Source organism: Panthera onca, chromosome A2 (assembly GCF_046562875.1).
Source record: "Panthera onca isolate mPanOnc1 chromosome A2, mPanOnc1 haplotype 2, whole genome shotgun sequence".
Lineage (NCBI taxonomy): Eukaryota > Metazoa > Chordata > Mammalia > Carnivora > Felidae > Panthera > Panthera onca.
In genome coordinates, this window is record NC_138340.1 from 2,942,240 (window position 1) to 2,969,382 (window position 27,143).

Sequence of the window (27,143 nt, forward strand, 5' to 3'; positions counted from 1 at the left end):
CCGCGCTGCTCTCCACGGTTGGCGTGGGCTCTGCTGCCTTTCCCAAGCCACGTGTTGCCTCTGGGAGAGATTTTTGAGAGAAATAGGTTGGGGTGTCGTTACCATCCTGGTGGCACCAGGCCAGACACTCCCTTGGCTTCCACGTTCCGGGGACGGTAGTTTTTTAAGATCTGAAGAATCTGGCCCCACAGCACAATGTGATGGGGACCCAAACGAGGGGGACAGGATCCAGGCCAGTAAGCGTAAAGAAAGGCAGTAACCTGGTCTCTGCCGGCAGGTCTCACCGCGAGGCTGGGTTCTGCCACCGCAATCACATCCGGGGTTCAGCACACCCCACGGTGGGGCAAGGGCACGGCCTCGGAGCCAGGCAGCCTGCTTCCCCAGCTGGACCCCACCACTTACCACCACGGGGACCCCACACCAGTCAGTGCGCCCGGAGCCTCGTTCTCCTCATCCACAGCACAGCCGCCGTAGAAACTACCTCAAAGGGTTTCTGCGAGGATCCCCTGAGCAATCAAGCGCCTGGACTTACAGGGTTCAAGAGCTGATAACCAGCACTTTTATCATCACTAACCGGCTCGGATGGGGGCCCACCCATCAAACATGCTGCATTCCAGATGAAGGAATGCGGCCGATTAAAACGTACACCGCAAGCTTCTCTTGGTGAGAAACCAAGCGTTACCCCAAATCCAGCAGCCGTCTCATTTAGACTTAACAAGAATGGGAAGGCACAGGTGGGATGTTCACAAACCCGCTGAACGAAGAGGGAAATGTGACAACGGAGGTGTTGTTACAGCCTGTCCCGTTCCACCGGGATGGACCGCCAGCATACGGCTCGGAGTTCTAGACGTTTCCACCAGCCAAGTGATTTAAAGCCACGCAGAACTTAGCTGGAGTTCTTGAACGGCTCGCACTGGAAGCTGCACTCGGGGCTCATGAGAAGCACTGCCAAATTCAATTTTCCACCCGGGATTAGTCCTTCACTGTGGGTCTCTGCAGCTCTGACTCTAACAGAACCTTAGAAGAGTTAAAAGACCACCTAATATCCAATCAATGGAAATCATCATTATCAACAGGTAACTGAAGTTTGTCGTACACCTTCAAAAGTGAATGTGCGTCCAATCCCTACTGACCACCAATTCAAAAAGTTCAGATCCCAACCCTAAGAACGGACAACGTGAGGAATATTCCCAGCCGGGGCTACGGTTATCAAGTTTAAAAGGCAAGAAAACTTACTCAAAACTCCTCTAAAAACTGTGGTCTTCACTTTGGCAATTTGCGAAACGGGCTTGGTAAATTCTGTCGTCCAAAAGCTACCATAAAGTTGATAGGCACTCCCAATATCTAATTAGTTTATCCGTGGCACATTACCTAAGAAATACATACTGTAAAAGCAGCTGAAGGGTCTAAACAAAAGCCATTTGCCCCAAAAGAAAATGTGTAGGTAACTTAAAGTCATTCAGATAACGCAGGTGGTCCCTTTTCAAGATTTTGTGAGACTGGAATTTCTTTCGTTATGATCCCCATGTTTCAGTTTGTTAAATTTACACTTTTTTTTTTAATAATTTATTTTTTTAAGCAATCTCTATTTCCAAGGGGAGGCTCAACCCTGAGATCAAGAATCATATGCTCCACCCACTGAGCCAGCCAGGCGCCCCTACTCTTTTCTTAAATTTTTTTTTTTGACGTTTATTTATTTTTGAGACAGAGAGAGACAGAGCATGAACGGGGGAGGGGCAGAGAGAGAGGGAGACCCAGAATCTGAAACGGGCTCCAGGCTCTGAGCCGTCAGCACAGAGCCCGACGCGGGGCTCGAACTCACGGACCACGAGATCGTGACCTGAGTCGACGTCGGACGCTTAACCGACTGAGCCACCCAGGCGCCCCGTCTTTTCTTAAAGAGTAACACATATTTGGGGCACCTGGGTGGCTCCGTTGGTTGAGCGTCAGATGTCAGCTCAGGTCATGATCTCACGGTTTGTGGGTTCGAGCCCCGCGTCAGGCTCTGGGCTGCCAGCTCAGAGCCTGGAGCCTGCTTGGATTCTGTGTCTCCCTCTCTCTTTGCCCCTTCCCCACTCACGCTCTGTCTCAAAAACAAATAAACATTTTTTTTTTAATTTAAAACATACTCTTGGAGAGAATTCTAAAACACAGAGTAACGTGAGGTTCTGTTCGGGGTAGTTTTACATCCTTTCCTGATATGCGAGCACACGATCACCTAAATCCTCAGAATGCAGACAGAATAGCTCGGCTAAAATGTGTAAGTTTTAATTAAAATAAATGACAGAGGGGCGCCTGGGTGGCTCAGTCGGTTGAGCATCCGACTTCAGCTCAGGTCACGATCTCGCAGTTCGTGAGTTCAAGCCCCGCGTCGGGCTCTGGGCTGATGGCTCAGAGCCTGGAGCCTGCTTCCGATTCTGTGTCTCCCTCTCTCTCTGCCCCTCCCCCGTTCATGCTCTGTCTCTCTCTGTCTCAAAAATAAATAAACGTTAAAAAAAATTTTTTTTTTAAATAAAAAATAAAATAAATGACAGAAACATCTGCTGAAGCCTGGCAATTAGCAATTTTAACCACGTAAATAGCCCATTTCTCCTCTGGAAGGTAATGTCAACAGAACACGTAACATTCCAGGGATTTCCCACTCGTGACCCAGGGACGCACTGGAGAAAGAAACAGGAACGAGCGAGGAGGAAAAGAAAGAAGTCGCTGGCCAGCAGGCAGAGGGTGATGCCCTTCCAACAGGGGGCGCCTCCAGCAGCCTGGGGGGGCCAGTGGAGTCCTGCCCATGGGTGACGGAAGCAAGGAAGGACGGAACGAAATGAGACTCCGCTGCAGGAAACGGCGTGCATCCCCGCGCCGGCAGAACATCCACGACTGGCCACCCCACACCTCACAAGTCGCTCCCAGGGCAGAAAACACGGGGAGCACGCCCACCCTCCGCAGCCCTTGTTTCCAAGCCCGGCGCTGTTTCCGTGTGACCCCAGAGGAAAGAACGCAGCAGCGTCGCAACGACGGGCTTGGGGGGGGGGGGGGGTCGGCCCTAACTGTCCACCCCTCTACTTTCAACCAGCCGAAACCGAACCCTGCAGCAAGGCCCCCAGTGCAGCGCACACGGGTCTCTGGGGGGCCTGGGGGGCGGTGTGCACCCTCGCTTCCTCGGGATCTGGGAGAAACTGGCCCAGGAGCTTCAGCAGGCTGAGAGCGGAAGCCGACGCAATGAAAAGGATGGGCTGGGGGAGGGGGGGAGGGGCAGCCCCGGGTCTCGGGTCTCGGGTGTCAGGCTGAGACACAGAGACGGCAGAAATGCTCCAAGGAAAGGCCCTGGAGAAGGGCGTGCGGAGCGTACTTGTACACTTGGGGTACAGCACACCCCACGCGCTTCTACCTGAAGATCCCGCCTTCCCTGGGCTGCTTCCTATCCCTGCCCCCACCTCTCTCTTGGCTCCTCCCCCCAGCCCCCCAATGCGTGGGTGTCTGTACTTTACCAGACCGTAAATACGCAAACACCTACTCCACGGATTTTTTTAAGATCTCGGGATCCTCTACCCCCCCCCCTTCCTGTTCCCCTCCCCGGGAAGCCCCTCGTCCCCACCCTTCTATTGGGTCTCAGGGCTTCCCCCAAGTCTGCTCCCCCCCACCCCCCACCAAATTTCCACCTGAGCCAATCAGGCCTCAATCCCCCTCGCCAATGTCTCCGCCTCTCCCTCCGGTCACCCCACCCCCATCAGGGGTCAGTACCCCCAAACCCCACCCCCCCTGCCCCGCCAGGTGCCCTCCCGGGTCTCTCCTAAATCAAGTCTCCGCTTCCACTCCCCACTCCTCCGCCAAGGTCCCCGCTCCACCCCCTGCCCGGCTCCGCGCCCGCGACGCGCATCAGCTCCCGCCTCCGCGCCCCCTCCCCCGCAGCCCTCGGGACCCTCGCCGGCCTCCGTCCCGGTCCCCGCCCCCGTCCCCAGGGGTCCCCGCGCTCGTGCCCTCCAGCTCTGCCCCTCGCCACGCCCGGACGGGTCCCCTCCCCGCCCTGGCTTCTCTGGCGGCCTCAGGGCCCGCTGCCCTCCCCACGTCAGGCCCGGCGCGGTGTCCGTGCCCCGACTGGCCCAGGGCCGCTCTCCCCTGACAGACACGGGTCCGCGGCTGCGCGGCCATCCCAGCTGGCGCAGGCCTCCCCGCCCGTGTCCCGCCTGGCTGCGGTCGGCGCGCGGCTTCCCCGGGGCCGGGGTCGGGCGGCGCGGGGGCCGTTACCTGTACGGAGGGCCGGCGCCGCGCGCGAAACCGGGGCAGCCACTCGCCGCCATCTTCGCGTCTCTGGCGCGCACGAGCCGACCCGAGGCGCGAGGGGAGGAGCCGCCGGCGGTGACGTCCCTGGGCCCCGCCCCCAGGCCGCGTGCCGCTCGCGCGCCGCCACGCGCCCCAGGCCCCGCCCCCCCGCGCGAAGCTCGCGCCTCCTCGCTTCCCATTGCGTCCGCGAGCTGTCTCCGCCTCGGGCCCCGCCCCTTCCCGGGGCCCCGCCTTCCCTCCGGCAGCTCAGCTTCCGGGGACTCTGCTTCGAGCCCCGCCTCTTCCCGGAGCCCTGCCCTCCTTTCAGCCCTTCTTCGGCTTTGGGGGGCCCTGCCTGGCACCCCAAGACCCGCCCTGAACGCGAGCCTGAAGTGCCTTATACTTTGTGTCCCACTGGGGTGAGTTTGGGAGTTCCGCTGACCTCTCTGGCTGGGGTACATGTGGCCCTATGGATACAGCCAAGTCCTGCTTGTCCTTCGGGACCCGCTGGTGGGCAGCCTTTCGTGGGGCCTTAAAATTTGGTGACCCTTAAACTAGTGGTTCCCAACCAGAGGGATTTGCCCCCAGGGGACACTGGACGGTGTCTAGGGACATCTGTAATTGTCACACTGGGGGGCTCCTGGCATCGAGTGGGTGGGGGCCAGGGATGCTGCTCAGCCTCCACATCACCCCGAACGCCCCACACGGAACGAACCGGATCCAAAGTCACCAGTGCCCAGGCTGAGAAACCCTATTCTAAGTGGAAGTCATTTTGAGAGAGATTTCTTGGCCAAGCCTGGCCACCTTGGGGGACGCAACAGTGAACAAAACTCCTTGGTGCCCGTCCTCTGCAGCACTTACAGACTACAAACTATGACCTACAGTTAGGGTGCTTTTTTGGTTAATAACAGCTTTACCGAGATAGAATTCACATACCCATTTAAAGTGTGCTGCTCAATGGTTTTTAGTACATGTACGCAATTGCGTGACCATCGCCACTGTGTAATTCCAGAACATTTTCATCACCCCAAGTAGAAACCCTGTCTCCATCAACAGGCACTTCTCAATCTCCCAGCTGCTGGCAACCACCAGTTTGCTCTTTGTCTCTACAGGTTTACCTGTGCTGTGCATTTTGTATGATGGACCACGACTTAGCAACAAAAAGGAATAAACTCCTGATACACACAACTTGGATGAAGCTGTAGAGAATTACAGGAAAAGCCAATGCAAAAGGGTTCCATGCTTTACATACTCATGATTCCATTTAAAACTCTTAAACCATCAAAGTTACAGAAACGGAGAACATATTTGTGATGTCTAGGGTTAAGGAAGTGGCAGGGGAGGATACGGGCGTTATAGAAGGAACCTCTATAGAAGGACAACAGGAGGTATCCTGTCGTGAGAAAATGTCCTGTATCTCAACTCTATTGAAAGCAATAGTGATATTGTACTATACTTGTGTAAGATTTTACCGTTGGGTAAACTGGGGGAAGGGGTACACAGGATCTTTCTGTTATTTCTTACTGCATGTGAATCTACAATTATTTCAATATTTTAAAAATTAATTAGAAAAATACATTTACCAACTCTGGTGGGATGGGGTTCCTCTCCTCCTTTCTATGAAGCAGGCACAGGGCTAGTTAATTCTTGGACAGAAACCATGGCAAGCCCAGGGTGCCAAGGAAAGCCGTATGGTGATTTAGTGGATGGCATTCTTCCCTTTGTGTCTTCATGACCATGTGTGGCCACCAGAAACAATCTACAGGGTCTGGCAGAAGCGGCTCTCCCACCATGCCCTGGCTAACGCTCAGAGTGGTAATTACACACGGCTTTCCTCCAATTCCCTGCAGCTCTAGCTAGGTAACAAAGGCTACATGCTTTATACAAAAGCAGGTCTGTTTTAATGTTTTCTCTGGGTTACATAATATCTTTTTTTCCCTCCTGTTATTTACTACAAGCATTGTGTTCAATGCTTTTTGCATGCACAATCTTATCTATCCCTACATAGCCCTCAGAAGTAGATAGAGTTGATTCTCATTATTGGCAGCAGCTTTGTCCTATAAAGTGGCCCCAAGCCCTAGAATAGGGAATCCTAAAGCCCCACTCCTGGAGAGACACTTGAGTGGGTTCCTGCAAGCCTCTGCTCACATTATTTTTCATCAACCGATCAAATACATAACCTTGTGTTCTGTATGCTTCTGTCCAAAGGCATCTTATTTAATATACATTACTGATCATGAACAGCCGACAGCACTGTAACTCATGCCTGAATGAAGCTTAACTAACACTCTTATTTTCACCGCAAGGTGCATCCCAACCTTCTTGTGCTTGGAAACACTAGACAGCCCTTCAGGACCGTGCACGGGGGCCACTATAAACAGCAAAACCACCAACGTAAAGCACAAAAACCATGGTGCTAAATAAATCCCGAAACGGGCAGTTTACAATCTGGGCTGGAATCAGAAGGCAAAATGGTGCCTTGTTCGAACTCACCTGGGAACATGTATGTACAACCAGCACTCAAATTTTTCATCGCACTTCCTTGTCTGCAAATGACCCGGAAGGCACCATGAGTATTGATTTGAGTGTTACAAATGTTACCAATAAATTTCAGCCAGTAGGTAAATTCACAAATACGGAAACAACTAATAATGAGGATCGAATGTCCGTGATTAATCAATCCCCTTTGCAAATCAGAAAAATGACACTCAAGGAGCGTTAGCAATTTTTTTTAACATGTTTTAAATTTTTTTTTACATTTTTATTTATTTTTGAGAGACAGAGACAGAGCACAAGTGGGGGAGGAACAGAGAGAGAGGGAGACACAGAATCCGAAGCAGGCTCCAGGCTCCGAGCTGTCAGCACAGAACCCAGCGCGGGGCTCGAACCCACAAACCGCGAGATCATGACCTGAGCCGAAGTTGGACGTTTAACCAACTGAGCCACCCAGGCGCCCCGGAGCGTTAGCAATTTCATTGCCTCGATTCAGTATAATGGCATCTGACTACGTTTCGGGTGTTACTCTCACCCCACACTGGTGATGTTTGGGGCCAGGTAATTCTCTGTCGTGGGGAGTTGTCATGCGCCTTGTAGGGTGCTGAGCAGGATCTCTGGTCTCACACACTCAATGCCAGTACCGTCTCCATCCCCCAAGTCATGAAAACCAAAAATGTTCCCAGACATCACCAAACCTCCCATGGGGGACAGAATCCCCGCCCCACCGTGAGAACCACTGGCTAGGGATCTGAGAGATAGCAGTGACAAAGTGCAACATCTCTGATCTCAAAAAGCTTACCTTGGGGCGCCTGGGTGGCTCAGTCGGTTAAGCGGCCGACTTCGGCTCAGGTCATGATCTCGCGGTCCGTGAGTTCGAGCCCCGCGCCGGGCTCTGTGCTGACAGCTCAGAGCCTGGAGCCTGTTTCAGATTCTGTGTCTCCCTCTCTCTGACCCTCCCCTGTTCATGCTCTGTCTCTCTCTGTCTCAAAAATAAATAAACATTAAAAAAAATTAAAAAAAAAAAAAGCTTACCTTATAGGGGAATGGCTAACGGAGAAGGTGAGTTAGTAGTTAATGGGGACAGAGTTTCAGTTTGGGAAGATGGAAAAGTTCCGGAGACGGATTGTGGTGATGGTTGCACATGGTGAATGTAACGGGTGCCACTGAATTTCACGCTTAAAAATTATCGGAATGGCAAGCTTTATGTTCTGTATGTGTGTTTTAACCACGGTGAAAAGTAAACCAGACAAGCTGGGTTCACGCGCCGGCTCTTTGGCGGCGGCCACAGCACCACGGACAGCTCCCCGCGCGCTCTCGTGAGGCAGGGGAGGTCGCTTTGCAAATGCCGTTCTGCCCAGATTGTTTTTCTCCAGCTCCTTCATCCATCCAACTCCTACTCACTTCTCAGGGCCCAACTCACATCGTCACTGCCCACCCTCTGCCCCTGGACGTCTTCCCATGCCCCCTCCCCCAAGCCACTCTGCTTCAAAGATGTCTCTAAATCAGCCCAGACTCCTTTGCCCATCTGTTTCTCCAAACGGGAGTTCGACAAAAGCGAAGTCTTTCCTATTCACACGCTGGACCCCAGTGCCCAGCACGAGGACTGGCCTGGATTTCCCACTGAATTAACACACGCGTCTCTTCGCAGGGCTCCACTTCCTCCAGCCAGGGCGCATAAAGTCCGACGGATCTCGAGCTTCAGGCTCCAGGCTCTCATCCCCTGCTGTGGGGCAGTGCCTTTCCGCCTTTGATTTGGAAGGGCACAGACCCTGATGCAGTGAGTTTGGCAGCAAGGTGAGTAGAGTGTTGTCTGGTATCCACGGGGCGGGGGGAGCCGACATCGACGCGTTCTACCTGCATCTCCTGGACCCCCCCTTTGTGCCAGGTGCTGCTGACCTCTGCAGAGAACACAGCAGGGTACAAGACCACCCAAGTCTCATTTATCTTGAATTTTACATTCTAGCTAGGGAGTCAGAGAATAAACAAACAAACAAAAAATAAGTAGGCAGTTTCAAATAGTGGTAAGTGCTGTGGGGGAAAAGTCAGGCTCCTTAGTGTATGACCCAGCAATTATACTAATGTATGTACTAAAAAAAAAAAAAAAAAAAAAAAAAAAAAAAAAAAAAATCAGACTGGGCAATGGAATGGGGTGATGAATTGGGGGGCAAAGTAGGGGTGGTTAGGGAAGACCTCTCTGAGGAGACTACTTCTGAGCTGGCACCTGAATAATGTGAACCTCTTCTGGGAGAGCATTCCTGGCAGAGGGAACAGCATGTTCAAAGGCCCCGTGGTGGGGATGAACTTGATGTGTTCATAAAACAGGTGGAAAGCCACTGCAGTGATTAAGGGAGGCAGGGCAGAGTAATGGCCATTGGTTGCTACTCAGGGTGTGTTCGTTTTCTGGGCCTGCTGTAACAAAGCACCACAAGCCAAGCGGCTTACGACAATGGAAATCAAAATTCTCTCACAGTTCTGGAGCCCAGACATCCAAAATGAAGGTCGGTTCCTTCTGGAGGCGGTGAGGGAGAATGCATTCCATGCCTGCACAGCTTCGGGTGTTTGCTGGCAATCCTTGGTTCTCCTTGGTTTGCAGAGGTAAAGACACTTGGCATTGGATCTGGGATTTATCCTCGATCCAGATGATCTCATCGCAAAATGAGGGTACTGGATCCTCAATTCTGCCTGCAAAGACCCTTTTTCCAAATCAGGTCATATTCCCAAGTTCCGGGGGTCAGGATAAGAGCTGCCCTATCTTGTGGGGACCACCATTCGGCCTCTGCTACAGGTCTAAACCCGAAACAGCAAGGGCGAGAGACAGGTAGCGAAGCGTTCTCAGGCACTGTGCTAAGCGCCCTCCTACATGATCTCATTGAATGCCGAAACGCCAGTACCATGATGTTCCCATTTCACAGGTGAGGAAACTGAGGCCCAGCAGCGAAGGTCACTTAACCGGTCGTGCCTCCCGGCTAGGCAGCCGCCTAGCCAGGGTCCAAACCTCCTTCTAGTCTAATTTCAGAAGCTGCAACTCGTGATACTATTATACTGTAATGCTGGAGTCCTCCAGGGCAGGGCCGCTGAGCGCACAACTGTAGGGGGCGCCTCTCCATCGGTGGCCCGAGCAAGCGTGGCCGGGAAGATTCTGCCTCCCCAGCACGCGGCCGGGTCCTCGGCACACGGCTGGGGGCCCCACGTAATGGGGTCCTCGGGACGCTTTCCCTCCCTCCTTCCCAATCTAAGGAATGAGGCCACCGCCGTCCTGTGTTTGTCTGTTTGTTTGCTCCTTGTTTTGCTTTTAAATCCGTGATGCGCCATCAGGAAATCATTTCCGCTTCTGCCCCCGGTGAGGCCCTTGGAAACACTCCCCGTTCAGCCAATGGAGAGCACCGGATTCTGGCAGGGGGCTGTGCTTTTCGGTCAGCCCTGCCCCCACCCACCCACCCTGCACACAAAAGCAGCATAATTAACTGTCTTAAGGCAGCCGAGCCTCCGCCAGCTGCGAGCTGGCAGGAAGAAAACACCTCGGAGAAACGTCCGGGCGCCGGTGCCGGTGAGGGGGCGCGCTCGCAGCGGGGCGAGGGGCAGCCGGCTGACTGCGAACTGCGTCCGTTCCCCACCTCCGGACAAAAGCGCCCCCCGTCCGCGCCGCCACGTTGCGCCGGGTGACCTTCCTTGCGTGCAGAGCCCGCCGCTGCGCGCACCTTCCTCGGATGCTCTGAAGAGGCCCAGGGACCGCACTCGGAAGGCGAGGGATGTCCGGCTGCGTCGGCGCGGGGCTCGCCTTTGTCTGCGCGTAACCCGCAGAGGCCGCGGAGGTGAGTCCCCTTTCTCTTCGTCCCGGCCCTGCCCGGGCACGTTTGCCTGTGCGGAGACATCCGCTGTTGCAAACCCCCTCCGGGCAGGTGGGGCGGCTGGGAGCCGGGACCCACGGTCTTGGGATTCTCTGCACGGTAGCACAGCCCTGTCTCCCGAAGCCGAGGGAAAGCAGCCGCGGGCATGTCCACCCAGAGCCCGCCTTCCGTGCCCACCGCTCACCTGGAAGGCAGGGGGATGCACCATTTTCCGGACGCGCTTGGAGATTAGGCTGATAAAACCCTCAGCCTCTCTCTGGGACGCTTCCTAAGAGACCCAAATGTACACGCCCCACCTCTGTGCATTGTCTATTTATAACACCGTGAGCGGATTTGGAAAGAGAGACAGGGACAGACAGACTTGATGGATGTGTACACGGAGGCTCGCCTACGGGGCGGGGAGGCAGGGAGAAGGTTGAAGACGGATCCCTCCCCCTCTGTCTGCACCTGCACGCCATGCACTGAGGATTCAGCGCCCCAGCGCAAAGGCACACCTCTCGGCTGCCCCTCACTTTGCCTCATTTTCCCTCAGAGTGAAGTCAGGATCTTAGAACCGGAGCGCGCAGGACCCACACGCCACCTGTACAGGATTGTGGCGCCGGCCTGCGTGGGTCCAGCGCCTCCGCTGTGGGTGGGATTGGGGGGCGTCCTTCGGGGGGGCTGAGGTCACGCCCCGCTTGGGGTGAGGAAAACCAGGCAGACACCACTGTCTTCCGAAAGGAAATGAATTTCCATTGACCAGAACTTCCCCCTGCAGTAAGGTCCTGGGTGGTGGTTATCACCCCAGGCATCAGGAAGAGGTTTTTCTTTCTTTCTTTCCTTTTTTTTTTTTTTTTTTTTTTGGCGTACTGCGTCTTACTGTCCCTCCTCCATGAATGGATGACGACATTCAGAGCCGCGGCAAGAATCCAGTGGGACACTGTTTCCCAAGTGTGTGTTGGTGGGGGTGGGGAGGGTGTCTAATTTTAGCCAGCCACCCCTCCCCCCTGCCTGGCCTTCTCCTGGCCCAGGCTCCCTCTGGGTCCTGGTCTCTGTCCCACAACCCCAAATGCAGACCCCACCTCCAGGGGCTTCAGATGACCCACCCAAACCGTTAGCCATGCACCAGCTCTGCCGAGGGGCCGCCGTGGCATCTGGAAGGGTGAGGGGCTGGGGGCGGGGGCCTTTGGTGCTGGCGTGTGAGAACAACAACCCAGGAGCTGCTTGGAGGATGGGAAGCAGAGACGCAGCGGGCCCTCTATAAGGACTGTCAAACCCTGCCCGGGGACCTTTCGCAAGCATGCGATTAAGACAGGGTTTCTCAATCTCAGATCTGTGGACTTTGGGGCTGGATCATTCTCCGTCCTGGGGGCCCAGCTTGCACACGCGCCTAACGGTGTTGAGCAGCATCCCTGGCCCTCACCCCCTTAAGGCCAGGAGCCCCCTCCCCACGTTGTGACAACCAAAAATGCCTCCAGACTTGCCAAGCATCCCTTGGCAGGGAGGGGGAGGGCAAAATTATCCCCAGTTGAAAGCCACTGGTTTAAAGGCACAGAACCCATGGTGTTGACTGAGTTACAGGATCCTGGAAGGTTATGCCCCAAAGGTATTGTAAAGATGCTTTCTAGTCCAGCTCTTTAATTTGGAGATGGGGAAACTGAGGCTGGGAGGGGTGAGTGGCGGAGTCCTGCATGCCTCAGGGTGGACCCCAATTCTGCCTCATTCTGCACCTCTGACTGCTCCAGACAGCCCAGCTGTTAAGGCACCATCTAGCATCTGTCCGCCATCCTGCCCCAGCTCCTCAGAACAAGAAAAACAAAACTTGAGCTTTGTGCTTGATAAGAATTATGATCCCGACTTCCAGCCCCAGTCTCTTTCCACACTGCCTTCGTTGGCCCCAGCAGGTTGTCAGGATTTGCTTCTTTATTCGGGGACAGAGAGGCAAGGCAGGTAGCCTGGAGAAGATAGAGGTAGGGTTTGAAAGTGTCGGTCCCAGCAAGGAAGCTTAAGTATATCAGTCACTAACACTTTAGTATAAATGATTTTAATTGGATTTATTGCTGCCCAGTGTAAGTCCAAGGTAAGGGAGGGATGATGAGCCCTAGGGAGCATGGACTTTGGAGCTTCGAAGCGAAGGGGGCTTATGTCTGGGGGCTCAGCTCTCACCTGGGTTCCAACTCCAGACCTACGTGGATGTCATCAGCCCTCTACACCTCTGTTTTCTCACCTGCGTCATGGGGCTGGGTGACGGTTCAACATAATAATGGATCCAACACTCTTATCGATCTGAGGTGCCACACGTGGGTGGGGGGGGTGGTTGTTAGTACGATGACTGCCCAGTAAAACCTCCACGTGGCTCTCCTTCAGGACTCAGCTCTGCTTCAAGCCAGCGCGCCTCTCCTCTGTTCCCATGGGGACCACTGAAGCTACGCTCCGGATGGAAAACGTGGACGTGAAGGAAGAATGGCAGGACGAAGGCCTTCCCAGGTACAGCTTCCCCATTGCTGCGTCAGCCCCTGCTGGGGGCGGGGCGGGGGTGGGGTGGGTGCCCACCGCCTCTCTGAGATGGGGCTTGGGGGACGCCGGGCACATAATGAATACTTGCCGAATTATTTAAGATGGATCCCCACCCCCCCCGCCCCACCACAGCAGCACAAAGCTCCCATTCCCATGCTATTTTAGGAATTCCGAACATTCTACAACTGCCTCGTGGGGGGTTAATATTCTTACGGGTGTTCCCACGAATCCGGGTGAGGGTGTGTTTTTACCTGTGGCAGCCGGAGGCATCTTGTCCTAGCCCTGCTTAAAATCCCTGGAGTGGACCCCAGAGATGTCCGTGTCCTAATCCCCGGACTCTGAAAATGTGCCCCTCTGGGGCAAAGACACTTCTTTGCACGTGTTTAGGCCAAGGATCTGAAAAGAGGGAGATGACCTTGAATTACCCAGGTGAGCCCTCCATATCATCCCAGGGTCCTTCTGAGAGGAGGCAGGAGACTCCACTCAGGAGTCGGGGCAGAGGCGACGGAAGTGACAGATTGGTGTCACAGGAAGGAGGGGCCACGAGCCAAGGGGGAGGAGCACCTCCCCCTGGTGGAAAGGGGACAAAAGCTGATTCTCCCTTAGAGCTTCCGGAAGGAGCCAGGCCTGCCCACACCTTGCCTGCCGCCCAGTGAAACCGACTTCAGACTCACTTCTGGCCTCTAGAATCATAAGAGAATGAATCTGTTGTCGTGTTAAGCCCCTAAGTGTGTGGTCATTTGTCACAGCAGCCCCAGGAGGTCCTGCGGTGAGCCTGATACCCTAAATATTGTCCATGCGTATCTCGTGTGTGGTCTGTTTCCCCCCCCAAATGGAGCCCCGCGAGAGCAGGGGCCTTTGGTTGGATCGCTGTCGTCCGGCAGCACAAAGGCAGACTCTGATATACAGTCGGCACTCAGGAGACACCGGCTGAGCGGGTGACGGCCACTGGTAGGAATAAGAAACCGGGTAGGAAGGAAGCCGTGGGCCTCCACTGCCAGGACGCATGAGGCACCAGGCCTGTGTCCCTCTCTTCGCTCTGCTGGGTGGTGTGGGGTAAGAGAAAACACGGGTCGGCACAGGCTCCCCTAATCCGATGGCTGGACACAAAGTGCATCTCTGCCCTCCTTTAGTGCAAGGGTTTTGCCCCAGGGGATGCTGTCCAAGACCTCATTATGTAACTGTCTGGAAAGGAACAGACGAAGGAGGGAGGGTGCTCACCCTAGAAAAGAGGATCCCCGTCGCTGAGGGTGCCGAGGGCTTCCTCGTGCCTCAGTTGTCCTGTCTGTGAATCGGGTCGATAATGCCTCACTCACAGAGTTGCTGGAAGAATTCTCTGAGGCGCGCAGGGCAAGGCGGCCGGGATGGGCGCTCTGAATGACGAGGGTTGCCCAAATACATTGCCCCCCACCCTGGACGCTTCCTCGCCGTATCTCGTTCACTCGCACGCCCCCCGCCCTGATCTTTTAAAAGACACCCCCTCTCCCAAGCCCCTTGTTGAGACAAAATGGGGCAGCTGCAACTATGATTTTTAAGCGAGTTTCTCCCAGCTGCAGAGGGTCGCTGTCCCTTTTCAGTAGCCCAGTGTCTGCGGCACAGTGGCCCTGCTGTGCCGCCCCGGGACGTGAGCCAGCCCTTCGCCAAGGCTTCTGCCTTCCCCGCCACGGGAGGAGTGAGTGCAGCTCCTTCATTCGGCACCCAGCGGCGTCTCCACATAAGCACCTCTGTCTGGTGCCAGACAACCCACAGTTCTGTTCCTTCCAGCCCAGTGGTCCCCTTCCCGGGGGCGTCTTCCAGCCTCCCCGGGGTGTCAGAGTGCCTGCCCTGTGCCCGCAGCCCCTCCCGCTGCCATGACCTTGTAGCATCTTCCTTGTCTCCCGCCCTTCTGCAGGTTCTTAAGGATCCAGAGGGCAGCCCAGAGATGATGTAGCTCTCTCTGCCCTATTTCTCCATTCATTCTCTGTAACGATACGCACCAGCTGTATGCCAGGCCCTGGGCGAAACACTCGGGACACACAGAGAACAAGACAGATGCCCTCATGGGGCCTTTCCTCTGGGGCAGGGGCAGGCCATTCCCTCATAAACTTCACGACCCAACGGAAAATTGCAGCAGGGTTCATGGTACTTGGAGAGTGCCCAGGTGGGGTCTGACCAGGTTGGAGAGATTGGAGAGGCTGGAGAGGGTGCTGACCCCGAGCTGTGAAGGATGAAGAGGGACGAACAGGGGAAGGAGACTCTGGGTGGGTCCTGAGTATTCCAAGCTCAGAGAGCAGTATGTGCAAAGGCCCTGAGGCCAGTGGAGGCAGGTTGAGGGGCAGAAGAAAAGCTGAGGGGGATCTTGACCAGAGTCTCACAGGTCAGAAGAGGCAGGTGCAGGGATAGGTGTCTGACTGGCATCCCAGCCCGCCTTTCCCTCCACAAGCAAGTGGCTATGGGTTCTGTTGCTTTGTAACTTTTTATTCTGATGTCGTCTCAAACTTTGAGGAAAGTTTACAAGGATGGTCTAAGTCATAACTGTAAACTTTTCCCCAGATTTGCCAACTAACAGTTCACTCCTTTTGCTTTATCATTCCCTCCCACCTCCCTCCTTCCCTCCTGTGTCTCTCCCCTCTCTCTGTCTCTCCCTTCCTCCTCTGTCTCTCTCTGCCTCTCTCCCTCAGCCCAGCACACGCACAGAGCTAATTTTGTGTTGCACACACCTCAGCAGGTCCCAAAAGATGTGTGTAGGAGTCGTGGGCCCTGACCGGCTGGAGCATTTCTGCCGCCCTCAGCCCCGCCTTTCTCCACGCCGGGCTCGTCTCTCCTAGTTTCCTCCTCTGTCTCAGTCGGCTTGGGCTGCCAGACAGAGTATCACAGACACTTCCTCCCCGCCCTGGAGGCTGGAAGTTACATCCGTGGGTTCGGTGAGGGCTCACTCCCTGGCTTGTAGACAGCCACCTTCTTGTGTCCTCATGTAGCCTTTCCTCTGTGCATGCGTGTGGAGAGATTGCTCCTGTCTCTCCCCCTTCTTACACGGCCACGCCCGATGGGATCAAGGCCCCGAAGGACCTCAGTTCACCTTCATTGCTTCTTAAACGCCCCATCTCCAAAAACAGCCGTATTGACGGTTGGTCCTTAGATGTTTGAATTGGCAGGGGTGAGGGAGGCAGGGGAGACACAATTCAGTCTGCAAAAACACAGCTGACTACTGGGGGGTGGAGTCAGGGCTGCTAGGGTGGAGTTGGACTGCTGGGGGTGGAGTCGGCACTGCTGGGGGTGGAGTCTAGGCTGCTTTGGGTGGAGTCAGGCTGCTGGGGGTGGAGTCAGGCTGCTGGGGGTGGAGTCGGCACTTCTGGGGGTGGAGTCTAGGCTGCTTTGGGTGGAGTCAGGCTGCTGAGGGTGGAGTCGGCACTTCTGGGGGTGGAGTCTAGGCTGCTTTGGGTGGAGTCAGCCTGCTGGGGGTGGAGTCGGCACTGCTGGGGGTGGAGTCAGGGTTGCTAGGGTGGAGTCAGGCTGCTGGGGGGGCGGGGGGAGGGCGGCTGTGGTGCCGCTGTCCATGGTTCTGCTTACCACCCCAGGCCTTGTGACCCTCCCGGAGACAATGGTGCTGGGGGAGACAGGAGTGACAGGAAGGGACAGAGGTGTTGGAAATTGCAGAGAAGGAAAAAGGGTACATTTATTTGTCTGGGCATCTAAGAGCCACCAAAGTTGCCAAGAAATAATTTTTTAGGCCCCACAGAAGTATCCCCTCTGGTTCCCTTGCCTGAGCTTTGCGGGTGTCATATGGCTATCAGAAAAGCATGCCTCTACCCAGAAAGAGATTCTGTGGTTGCCATGCACCAGAAGCGGCCTTGGTCAGGCAGAAACAGACTGGGAAGCCCCTGAAGGGAGACCGAGGCAAGCAGTGCCCAAGCTTGATGCCCTTGGAGCACAGGTTGGGCGGGGGGCGGGGGGCTGGGGAGCAGGAGGCATGGTCAAAGTTTATTCCCAATTCTCTTGTTTCACATCATGAGAAACCTCAACCCTGAGGCTAGAATCTGAGGGTAGAGCCGCATCAGGTTGACAGGCCTTCTGGGTTGTGCCTCTCCGACTCATGTGATGTGCCTTCCTTCCCCCTGTCCTTCCACAAGCCACTTCTTTGAGGGCTGGCCTGTGACTCACCAAAGCAAGATAGGAAGAGTCACTTCCTCCCCTTCAGCGGCTCACAGTCTTCCCAGGAAGCAAGCGATTAGCACACGTACCACGGACTGAGTGCTCATGGTGGGCTCTGGGGCAGAGTGCAGGGTGGGGTAGAGGCCAGACTCAGTCAGAACCTCCTGGAGGACACCGACCCAGCCTTAAAGGCTAAGCAAATTTACTCTAGACAGAGGAGTGAGATGTGCAAAGGCACTGGGGCAAGGAAGGCCTTGGCACGATGGGGAATGTAGCGCAAGAGCCCAGCTAGGTCGTGAGAACGGGGTTGGAGGGTTCACCGACGCCACATCCTGGTGGGATGCCCAGGTGAGAGATCTGGATTTCATACCACAGGGGTACATGAGTTTCCTGGGGTTGCCATGTTGGGTGGCCTCGGACAATAGAGATGTATGCTTTCACACTTCTGGAGTCCAAAAGTCCAAAATGAAGGTGTCAGCAGGGCCCTGCTCCCCCTGAAGGGGAGACTCCTTCCCACCTCTCCCAGCTTCTGGTGTGGCCAGCAATCCTGGCTGATCCCTGGCTTATGGACACGTCTCTCCCGTCTCTGCCACATCCTCACATGTCCTGCGTCTGTGTCCAAATTCCCCTTTTCCCATAAGCACAATACTCACTGGACTGACGGACACCTTAATGAAGTATGGCCTCTTCTTTTTTTATTAAAAAAATTGTTTAATGTTTATTTATTTATTTATTTATTTTTAATTTTTTTTAATGTTTATTTATTTTTGAGACAAAGAGAGAGCATGAACAGGGGAGGGCCAGAGAGAGAGGGAGACACAGAATCCGAAACAGGCTCCAGGCTCTGAGCCGTCAGCACAGAGCCCGACGCGGGGCTCGAACTCACGGACCGCGAGATCATGACCTGAGCCGAAGTCGGTCCCCCAACCGACTGAGCCACCCAGGCGCCCCATGTTGGTTTATTTTTGAGAGTGAGAGAGACAGACCTCGAGCAGGGGAGGGGCAGAGAGAGAGAGAGAGAGAGAGAGAGAGAATCCGAAGCAGGCTCCAGGCTCCGAGCTGTCAGCACAGAGCCCGACGCGGGGCTCGAACTCACGGACCGCGAGATGGTGACCTGAGCCGAAGTCAGACCCTTAACTGACCCACCCAGGCGCCCCCCTCCGCCCCTTTTTTAAGATTATTTTTTAAGTTGACCTTTCCTTAACTTAATTACATCTGCAATGGCCCTGTTGCCAGTAGGTCACATTCCAAGTGCTGGGAGGTAGGACTTGAGTTATCTTTTGGGGGAGGGGAACAGAATTCCACCCAGCACGGAAAGATGAACATCATACGGTGCACCTTGCATATTAAAGAAAGCCCACCTTGCAGGGGGCTTGCCCACTGTAGGTAAGCAAGGACTGTGCTGCCGGGAGCCATCCGGGTCCACTTGGAGTTTACCCGAGAGGCTTCAGCTCTGCACAAAATGAGCGCTTCCTGGGACTTGGGGAAGTAGCAAGCTTCCACCTGGCCTTGAAAGCCGCAGCCCTGTGGGCCGGCGGGGGTGGGGCCTGTCGGGAAACAGCGGGCTTCTTCTCCCCCCGGGGAGCCTGGAGTCCTGCTCAGTCGGCTTCTCCAACTCAGGAGAAGTTCTCTGCTTTCTGGTCTGTTCCTACCACTCACCAAGCATCTTCCGGCCTCAGGGCCTCTGCCCAAATGGAAGGCCCTTCCCCCAGTCTTCTCTCTACACAGAAGTCCCCTCCTGGGGGCGCCTGGGGGGCTCCCTCCGTTGAGCGTCTAACTTCAGCTCAGGTCCTGCTCTCACAGTTCGTGAGTTCGAGCCCCACATCAGGTTCGCCGCTGTTGGTGCAGAGCCTTCTTTGGATCCTCTGTCCCCCCTCTCTCTCTGCCCCCCCCCCCCGCTCATGCTGTCTCTCTCAAACATAAACATTAAAAATATTTTTTTTTAGGGGCGCCTGGGTGGCTCAGTTGGTTAAGCGTCCGACTTCAGCTCAAGTCACGATCTCGCGGTCCGTGAGTTCGAGCCCCGCGTCGGGCTCTGGGCTGATGGCTCGGAGCCTGGAGCCTGCTTCCGGTTCTGTGTCTCCCTCTCTCTCTGCCCCTCCCCCGTTCATGCTCTGTCTCTCTCTGTCTCAAAAAAAAAAAAAAAAAAAAAGTTAAAAAAAAAATATTTTTTTAAAGTCACCTCCTCAAAGAGGCCTTCCTTGACTGCCACTACTGTGCCTCACCTCCTCCCTCTTCTTTCTTATTTTCTTTGTTGCAGGTATCACCTTCTGTTTCCTCCAACTGTTTGTTTACTCAGTGTTTACATCTCTCCTCTCTTGTATCAGTCAGGGTTCTGCAGAGAAACAGAACCAATAGTTTTCCATTCTCTACATGTATGATATATATTATTAATCATATTATATATTTAAAATCATATTATGACAATTATATAGTATGTCATATTATAGAATTGTAGATTTACATATAAGTTATATTTGTGTTACTATGTTTATTAATTTACATATTCTTTATTTTTTAATATTTATTTATTTTTAGAGAGAGAGAGAGAGAGACTGCGAGTGGGGGAGGCACAGAGGGAGAGGGAGACACAGAATCCGAAACAGGCTCCAGGCTCTGAGCTGTCAGCACAGAGCCTGACGTGGGGCTCGAACCCACGGACCGCGAGATCATGACCTGAGCCAAAGTCAGATGCATAACCGGCTGAGCCACCCAGGAGCCCCATTAATTTCCATATTCTTTATTAATACATTATGCTGTTGTATGTTTTGTGTAATATATGCAATTATGTGCAATTACATATAATCGGATGTATAATTATGTGTTTTTACATGTAACATAAAGTATAGAACATATTGTATATTTTCTATTTTATTTTGTACGTAAGTATTTTATTTGAACAAGTTTTGGGGGGGCGCCTGGGTGGCTCAGTCGGTTGAGCATCTGACTTCGGCTCAGGTCATGATCTCACGATTTGGGAGTTCAAGCCCCTAATTGGGCTCCATGCTTTCAGCACAGAGAATGATTTGGAATCTGTCTCCCCTTCGCTCTCTGCCCCTCCCCCGCTTGAGATCTCTCTCCCTCAAAAATAAACATTAAAAATAAAATAAAATAAAATAAAATTTTTTAACTTCATTTATTTATTTTGAGAGAGACCGAGCATGAGCAGAGGAGGGGCAGAGAGCGAGGGGGAGAGAGAGAATCCCAAGCAGGCTCCCCACCGTCCGCACAGAGCCCGATGCGGGGCTTGATCTCACGAGCCGCGAGATCATGACCTGAGCAGAAATCAAGTCAGAGTTGTTTCTTCCCCCGGGGAAACCTCGATGCCTTTCCCTTGCGTGAGACCCCTATTGTGGAGGGAGGTCTCGTACTTAAAGTCGCCACCTGCTGGATGCGAACGTCTACCAGAAACCTTCAGGGCAGCACGGAGACTGTCGCTGCAGCCTGGCCGAGCATGGCCCAGACACCTAACGTACGTTTATGAACTGAAGGAAAAGTCTCCCTCGGGTCCTCAGTTTCCCAGTCTGCACCAAGGAGCTGGATGCTTTCCCCACCCTGACATTTCGGCTGCAGCTGGGCCACATCCCGCTAGGTTAGGGGCCAAGGTAGGCTTTATGTGGACCCGCCCAGGGTTGGGAGGCTGAATCACATCCTGATGAGAACCGGACATCCTGGGCTGCACAAAACCCCCGCCGGGGTCGGTGCACATGTGCGGACCAGGCACAAGGGGGCAGTAGAGGGCAATGACTGGAATCAGCTCGGCCTCCGGGTAGTTTCTCTGACTCCAGCCTGTGGGGCCAGCCTCAGTTTCCTCCCCTGTGCAATGGGCTCCTACCTGCCTCCGAGGGTTGCTGTGGGGAGGAAATAAGATCGTGCTGCGAACATTCCAACCCGGCACACAGCGAGTGCCCCGTCCATGGGGTAAGTGAGGGTTCAGACTCGGTCTAGACCGGGATTTGACGCCTCAGACGTTGATGGGCACTGGGCGGGCAGGTGCACGTGAGAGAAGGAACCAGAACAAAAGTCCGGCCCCCAGGTGAGCGGAAGGGGCCCACATTCAGCTCCTGGGGGGTTGTTACCACTCACAGAGGGCAGGTCCGTAATTGAAGAAAAGACAGAAACCCGAAATATTTGTGTCACGTCTGACTCGGCCGCAAATTTAAGATGCTTTTTTTTTTATTTTTATTTTTTTTTAACGTTTTTATTCATTTTTGAGACAGAGAGAGACAGAGCATGAATGGGGGAGGGTCAGAGAGAGGGAGACACAGAATCTGAAACAGGCTCCGGGCTCTGAGCTATCAGCACAGGGGCGCGATGCGGGGCTCGAACTCACGGACCGCGAGATCGTGACCTGAGCCGAAGTCGGCGCTCAACCGACTAAGCCACCCAGGCGCCCCAAATTTAAGATGCTTTTAAGTGCTGTGTGGGCAGGACAAGGCTAGAGGTGGGGCCTCAGCCGTCAGTCTGCAGTTGGGGGTAACCTGGCAGGTGGCTGGTGTCTCTCCTGGGCTCTGGGGTCCTGGACTCATTCAGGAGTCACCTGTGTTGGGAGCAAGGGTGGCAGCTACAGACAAGACCGAGAGAGCAGGCGTGTGACTTGACTCTTCAGCCCCCGTCTGCCCTTTGTGTCCTTCAAGGCGTGGTTTTCTTTTGAGGGAAAATTCACATAGCATAGGATCAACGGTTTTCAGTGCGCGATTCAGTGACGTCTGGTACATTCACAATGCTGTGCAACCGTCACCTCTATCAAGTTCCAGAACATTCCATCTCCCTAAAAAGTAACCCCGGCCTCATCAGCTGCCCCCCCGAACCCCCGGCCCCCACGAGCCCCCTTCCCGTCCGTGGACGGGCCTGTTCTGGACGTTTCACGCACGTGGACTCACACCCTGTGTGGCCTCTCGTGTCTGGTTCCCTCCCTGACCGTCGTGTATCCAGGGTCCGTTCCTGGGGGGCAGCGGGTGTGGGCGCCTCGCTCCTGCTCGCAGCCGAGTGACCTTCCGGTGCGTGAGGGACACATATCCCTTCACCCATCCATGGACACGGCGTGTTTCCACTTTTTGGCCACTGTGAATCATATCACACTGGGGTGTGGGGTTTTTTTTTTTTAAGCTTATTTATTTTTTGGCGGAGGGAGGGCCCGACACCAGGGCTCGAACCTACGAACCGTGAGATCCTGACCTGAGCTGAAGAGTCACGCTTAACTGGCTGAACGCCCCCCCCCCCCCCCCCCGGCGCCCCTGCAGTGTGGGTGTTTGTGTGGACGCACGCGTTCATTTCCTTTGTGTCTGTTCCAGTTTGACCTTTGACCTGTATGACCGCAAAGCAACTTCCCGTTCTCCCTTCCCCTCCCAGACCCGCCACTGCGCCTGGATGTTCTATGAGTTGTTGGGGGGGGGGGGGGGGAGCAGGAAAGGAAGACGGAAAGGAAGAGGAACAGAGGGAGTGAAGCGCTTTGAAAAGGAAAGGAGGAAGCATTCCATCGCCCTCCTCTCCCCACGGCTCTGGCTCCCCGTTGGGCTGAGCCCGCACTGCTGAGTTGCAGAGGTGAATTAGCGCTTCCCTGAGTCAGCACGCCCTGCAGCGAGGGCCTCTGGCAGCCCCGGGCTCTCTGCAGACCTTCTGCCTCCCGGGATGGAGTATTTCGCCGGGAGCAAAGGAGCCGGAGCGCCTGGGTCCAATGCACCGGCGTTGAGCTCCCCAAAGCGGTCCAGGCGGTGCCAGGAAAAAACCGCCTGGTTTTGCAAATCCATGCCCGGCCAAGCATCAAGGGCCACAAATGCACGGTCGGTGGCGTTACTTTAAAAGACGAAACTTGGGGCACCTGAGAGGGTCAGCCAGTGGCGCGTCGGACTTCGGCTCAGATCGTGACCTCGCGGTTCGAGAGTTCGAGCCCCGCGTCGGGCTCTGTGCCGGCAGCTCGGAGCCTGGAGCCTGCTTCGGCTTCTGTGTCTCCCTCTCTCTCTGCCCCTTCCCCGCTCAGGCTCTGTCTCTCAAAAATGAATAAACATTAAAACATTTTTTTTTTTTTAAAGAAAGAAAGAAAAGCTTAATAGCCATGCGATGATCGGAAGGGAGCCCTCCGGCACCGATGTTCTAGGATGTTCTGTGCCGATGAGCAGGTGTCCTCTGTCCCAGGGACTCCCCAGACCTCCCCGAGTCTTGTCCAAGCTGTTTGTTTGCACTCTCGCTCCCGTGACTGATACCTGCTCTCTGCTGGGTCCGCAGGCCACTCCCGGAAGAGACAGGGATGGACCCGCTTGGCAGCCCCACGGAAGACACGTCCTGTAAGTTTCCACGGGTGCAAAAACGGGCACGCTGTTTCCAGGTCCCGCTCTGCCCGAGGCCGTAGCTTTCGAAATGTCCGAGGCGGACCGTCAGGGAAGGGGGGCCTTCTGCGCGAGGCCTGGAGGGAAAGCGACCATTGGGGGGGGGGGGGGGGAGATGCGCGGCCGAGTCATGTGGTGTTGCTGTGTATCCTTCAGCTGGTTGCCCGGCCTCTCTGTGCCTCCAAGTCCTTATCTATTAAATGCAGGTCGTGAGCTCCCCGCGGAAGGGGGACTGCCAGGACTAAATGAGGTGACATGTGTTAAGTGCCCAGGGGACGCCAGGCGCAAAGTCAGCCCTGGAGGGCTCTGCTGTCCCAAGCGCTCAGGAAGGCTCACGGCTCTGAGGATCCAAAGCCCCAGAATTTGGGGACGGGGGGTCCAGGACAGCCAGAGGAACTGTCCTGAACATGTGTTCTCCTCAGTGGCATCCCCTCACGTGGTCTTGCTGGGGGGGGGGGGGCCCACTCTGCCCGCGTCTCCCCCATGCAGCTCATCACAGCTCATCCTACCCTTTCGGAGGAAAGACTGACCAGAGAGGGACAGCCATGCCCCTGATGTCACACAGCAGTAAGAGCTAAGACCAGCTCGTCCCAGCTTTCTGGGGCCACTCTGGATGATTGGTCCCCCTAGAGTACTGGGCCTGCTTCTGACCTGAGCACATGGAGTCTGCCTGTCGTTGTCACCCCCAGAGGGTGATCTTGGGCGAGTCCCCTGACTGTGTTGGAGCTCCGTTTCTTACCTCTGCGAAACGAGACGTGTGGGATAACCGTATCCCTCTTCCTAGGTGTGACTGGTTGAATCACAGCCCCCAAAGCGTATCCAGATCCTAATCCTGGAATCTGTGAATGTCCCCTCACATGGCAAAAGGGACTTCGCAAATGACATTTAGTTAAGGAGATGGAGAGACTTGGTGGTCAATTTTATGTGTCCACTCGGCTGGGCCACAGCACCCAGAGATGTGGTCACGCATTATTCTAGAGGTTTCCATTGAGAGTCACTCTTTCAATGAGGTTCACATTTAAATGACTAGACTCTGAGTAGAGTAGATTGCATTCCCTAATATGGGTGGGTCTCATCTAATCAGTTGAGGGCCATAAGAGGAAGAAGACTCAGGGCAAAATTCCTCTTCAGCTGTGAACACGTGAAACCCCGGCAGGTTATTTGCTTCCAAAATAGGACGGTGGGACAGGCATGGGATAGATGTCCTCATTCCGAAAAGCAGAAACAGGAGGAAAGAAAGGGATCGTCAGTCCCAGCAAGTCTTGAAATTTGGCAGGACAAATTCCATCAGATTTTTTTTTTAGTGAAAATTCTATTCGATTTTCTTTCTTTCTTTATTTTTGAGAGAGAGAGAGAGGGAGGGACAGTGCAAGAAGGGGAGGGGCAGAAAGAGAGAGAGACAGAATCCCAGGCTCCACGCTGTCAGCACGGAGCCCGACACGGGGCTCAACCTCACGAACCGTGAGATCATGACCTGAGCCGAAACCAAGAGTCAGACGCTTAGCCGACTGAGCCCCGCCCCCGCCAGGTGCCCCCATGGCTATTTTGTTTTTACCGTTTTCTGCAAAAGCACACATTTACATCCCGGTGTGTGTCCTGAGGCGGTCACCTCTGACCTGTGGTTTAGGGCTGGAGAAATTCAAAGACCAAAAGGGTAAGGAGCTTGTCCGTTGAATTACGTGTCGACGAATGTCTTCATCTGGCGAGAGAGGGGCAGGGCTCTCCTATTGGCTCATTTATTTTGTCCCCACTGTCCACCGACGATTCCGTCCGCTGACGATTCTGGGGGAGAGTTCCCAAGGTCTCTGGAAGAACAACCTGTCTCCCTTGAGCTGGCTTGGGGACATCTGGGGACTTACCCCATGTAAGGCCACCTCCGTCAGGGGCTAGCCCTGCTCAGCTAGCTGTCGGATCAGCTTTAACCCCTTGGAGGCAGCCCGGGGGGGGGGGGGGGGTGGGGGGAGACCACCTCATACAAGGAGACCAGAGTTTCAGCTAAGAGTCTTCGGGAAAAAGCAGTTCAAACCATGAGGCATACCCACTCTGACCAGCTCCAGAGAGATCCCTCTGTGCCTCAGTTTGCTCACCTGGTAAAGGGGACAATAACAGAACTCGCCTTGTGCGGATATCGCAAAGTCGAAACAGGAAAACGCTTGGGGGGGGGGGTGCTGTGAAGAGGGCCTGGCCCGTGCGATGTGATCGGTAAACTTCAGCGATTACGGAGGTGGACATCACCGAGAGGTGAAAAGCAGAACGCGGGCGTCCTCTGCCAGCCCCATCCAGAAGGCAACAGTGATCGCAGGTGTCGACAGGCCCACCGTCTAGAGCCGGGCAGGCCATCCGTGTGACCCTGACCTGACTCACCGTTGCGAGTCTCACCTAGCGGCCGGTAAAATTAAGTCAGGCTCCGTCTGCGGGGTCACAGAGCCGGGAAGCAGCGAGGTCCAGGCGCCCACCCTTGACGTCCAGGCGGCAAGGGCACGGCATGAACCTGTCCGGAAGGGATGTCGCCTGACTTGCAACCACATGGTGGGGCAGACCGCTCACCGGGTCGGGAACCGGGGAGGGGGAGCAAGGAGAGGAAGAAGCCGCAGTTGTTTCGTTCTCCCGTTTTCCAAACAGCCCCTCCCAACACATTGAACTTCAACGGAGCTCATCGTAAGCGGAAGACACTGGTCGCCCCCGAGATCAACATTTCGCTGGATCAGAGCGAGGGCTCCCTGCTGTCCGACGACTTCTTGGACACCCCCGATGACCTAGATATCAACGTGGACGACATCGAGACCCCGGACGAGACCGACTCGCTGGAGTTTCTGGGAAATGGCAATGAGCTGGAGTGGGAAGGTGAGGCCCAGGGCTGCTCCCCACGGGCTGAGCTGGGACAGGGGCTCCAACCCAGGGCTCACGGAACAGCCCCGGGAGGGTCCCTCCTCCGCTGCGACCCCACGCCCGTTTTTCTTGAGGACTTGAGGGTTTGTCCAGGGGGCGTGGCTTTCCCGTGATTCTCAAAGGTGACCGCGTCCGAAATGAAGTGCCTCCAACTCATTGCACAGCCGTCTGGGGAGCATTTGTTCGGGAGCAGATCTTGACTGGGGTGCGGGGCGGGTGGCGGGGATGTGGCAGGAAGAGGGGGTGCCCAGCCCCAAGCACGGTCGCCAGAAAGACAGACGCGAGGCACCAAAGCCAAAACGCACAAGCTGATCGCCCCTGGTGCTCGGTGCTGTGAGGGAAACGAGGTGAGATGTTGGGACGGGGCAGAGGGGCTCACCCGAGGGGTGGTCCTGCCCCAGGGGACACAGGGCCGCGTCTGGGGACGTCTGGGGCCGTTGCACTGGGGCTGCTCCTGGCACTGAGTGGGGCGGCGAGGATGCCCACCTGGGACGCCCCGAACGTGTGCAGTGCTGAGACGGGGAAGGATCGGCGTTACCTCTTTACCTGTTTGCTGGAACTCGGCCTCGAAGCCACCCGGCCCTCGGCGGGCTGGAGGGAGGGAGGGAGGGAGGGAGGGAGTTTCCACCCCTGATCCAATCGCCCTGCCGTCACGGGTCTACCCCGTTTTTCTATTTCTTCCTGAGTCAGTTCTGGTGGT

The 27,143-nt window shown here is 55.1% G+C and overlaps 2 protein-coding genes across 3 annotated transcripts in view; one reads left to right on the forward strand and one right to left on the reverse strand.

Annotated features, from left to right (window-relative positions):
* Positions 1-4,367, reverse strand: part of ZFR2 (zinc finger RNA binding protein 2) — a 42,202-nt gene extending 37,835 nt beyond the window's left edge. Inside the window, exon 1 of one of the 2 annotated variants that reach the window (XM_078443613.2) lies at positions 4,243-4,367. In XM_078443613.2, coding sequence (XP_078299739.2) covers positions 4,243-4,295 — 53 coding nt within the window. In that variant the 5' untranslated portion in view covers positions 4,296-4,367. The remainder of the gene's footprint in view (positions 1-4,242) is intronic. The other variant, XM_078443612.2, reaches the window with a different exon arrangement.
* Positions 4,368-10,198: 5,831 nt separating this feature from the next.
* The window catches only part of ATCAY (ATCAY kinesin light chain interacting caytaxin), a 31,282-nt gene continuing 14,337 nt past the window's right edge, over positions 10,199-27,143 (forward strand). The window contains exons 1-4 of the mRNA XM_078443632.2: positions 10,199-10,565; positions 12,948-13,067; positions 23,454-23,512; positions 26,177-26,398. Coding sequence (XP_078299758.2) covers positions 12,991-13,067; positions 23,454-23,512; positions 26,177-26,398 — 358 coding nt within the window. The 5' untranslated portion in view covers positions 10,199-10,565; positions 12,948-12,990. The remainder of the gene's footprint in view (positions 10,566-12,947; positions 13,068-23,453; positions 23,513-26,176; positions 26,399-27,143) is intronic.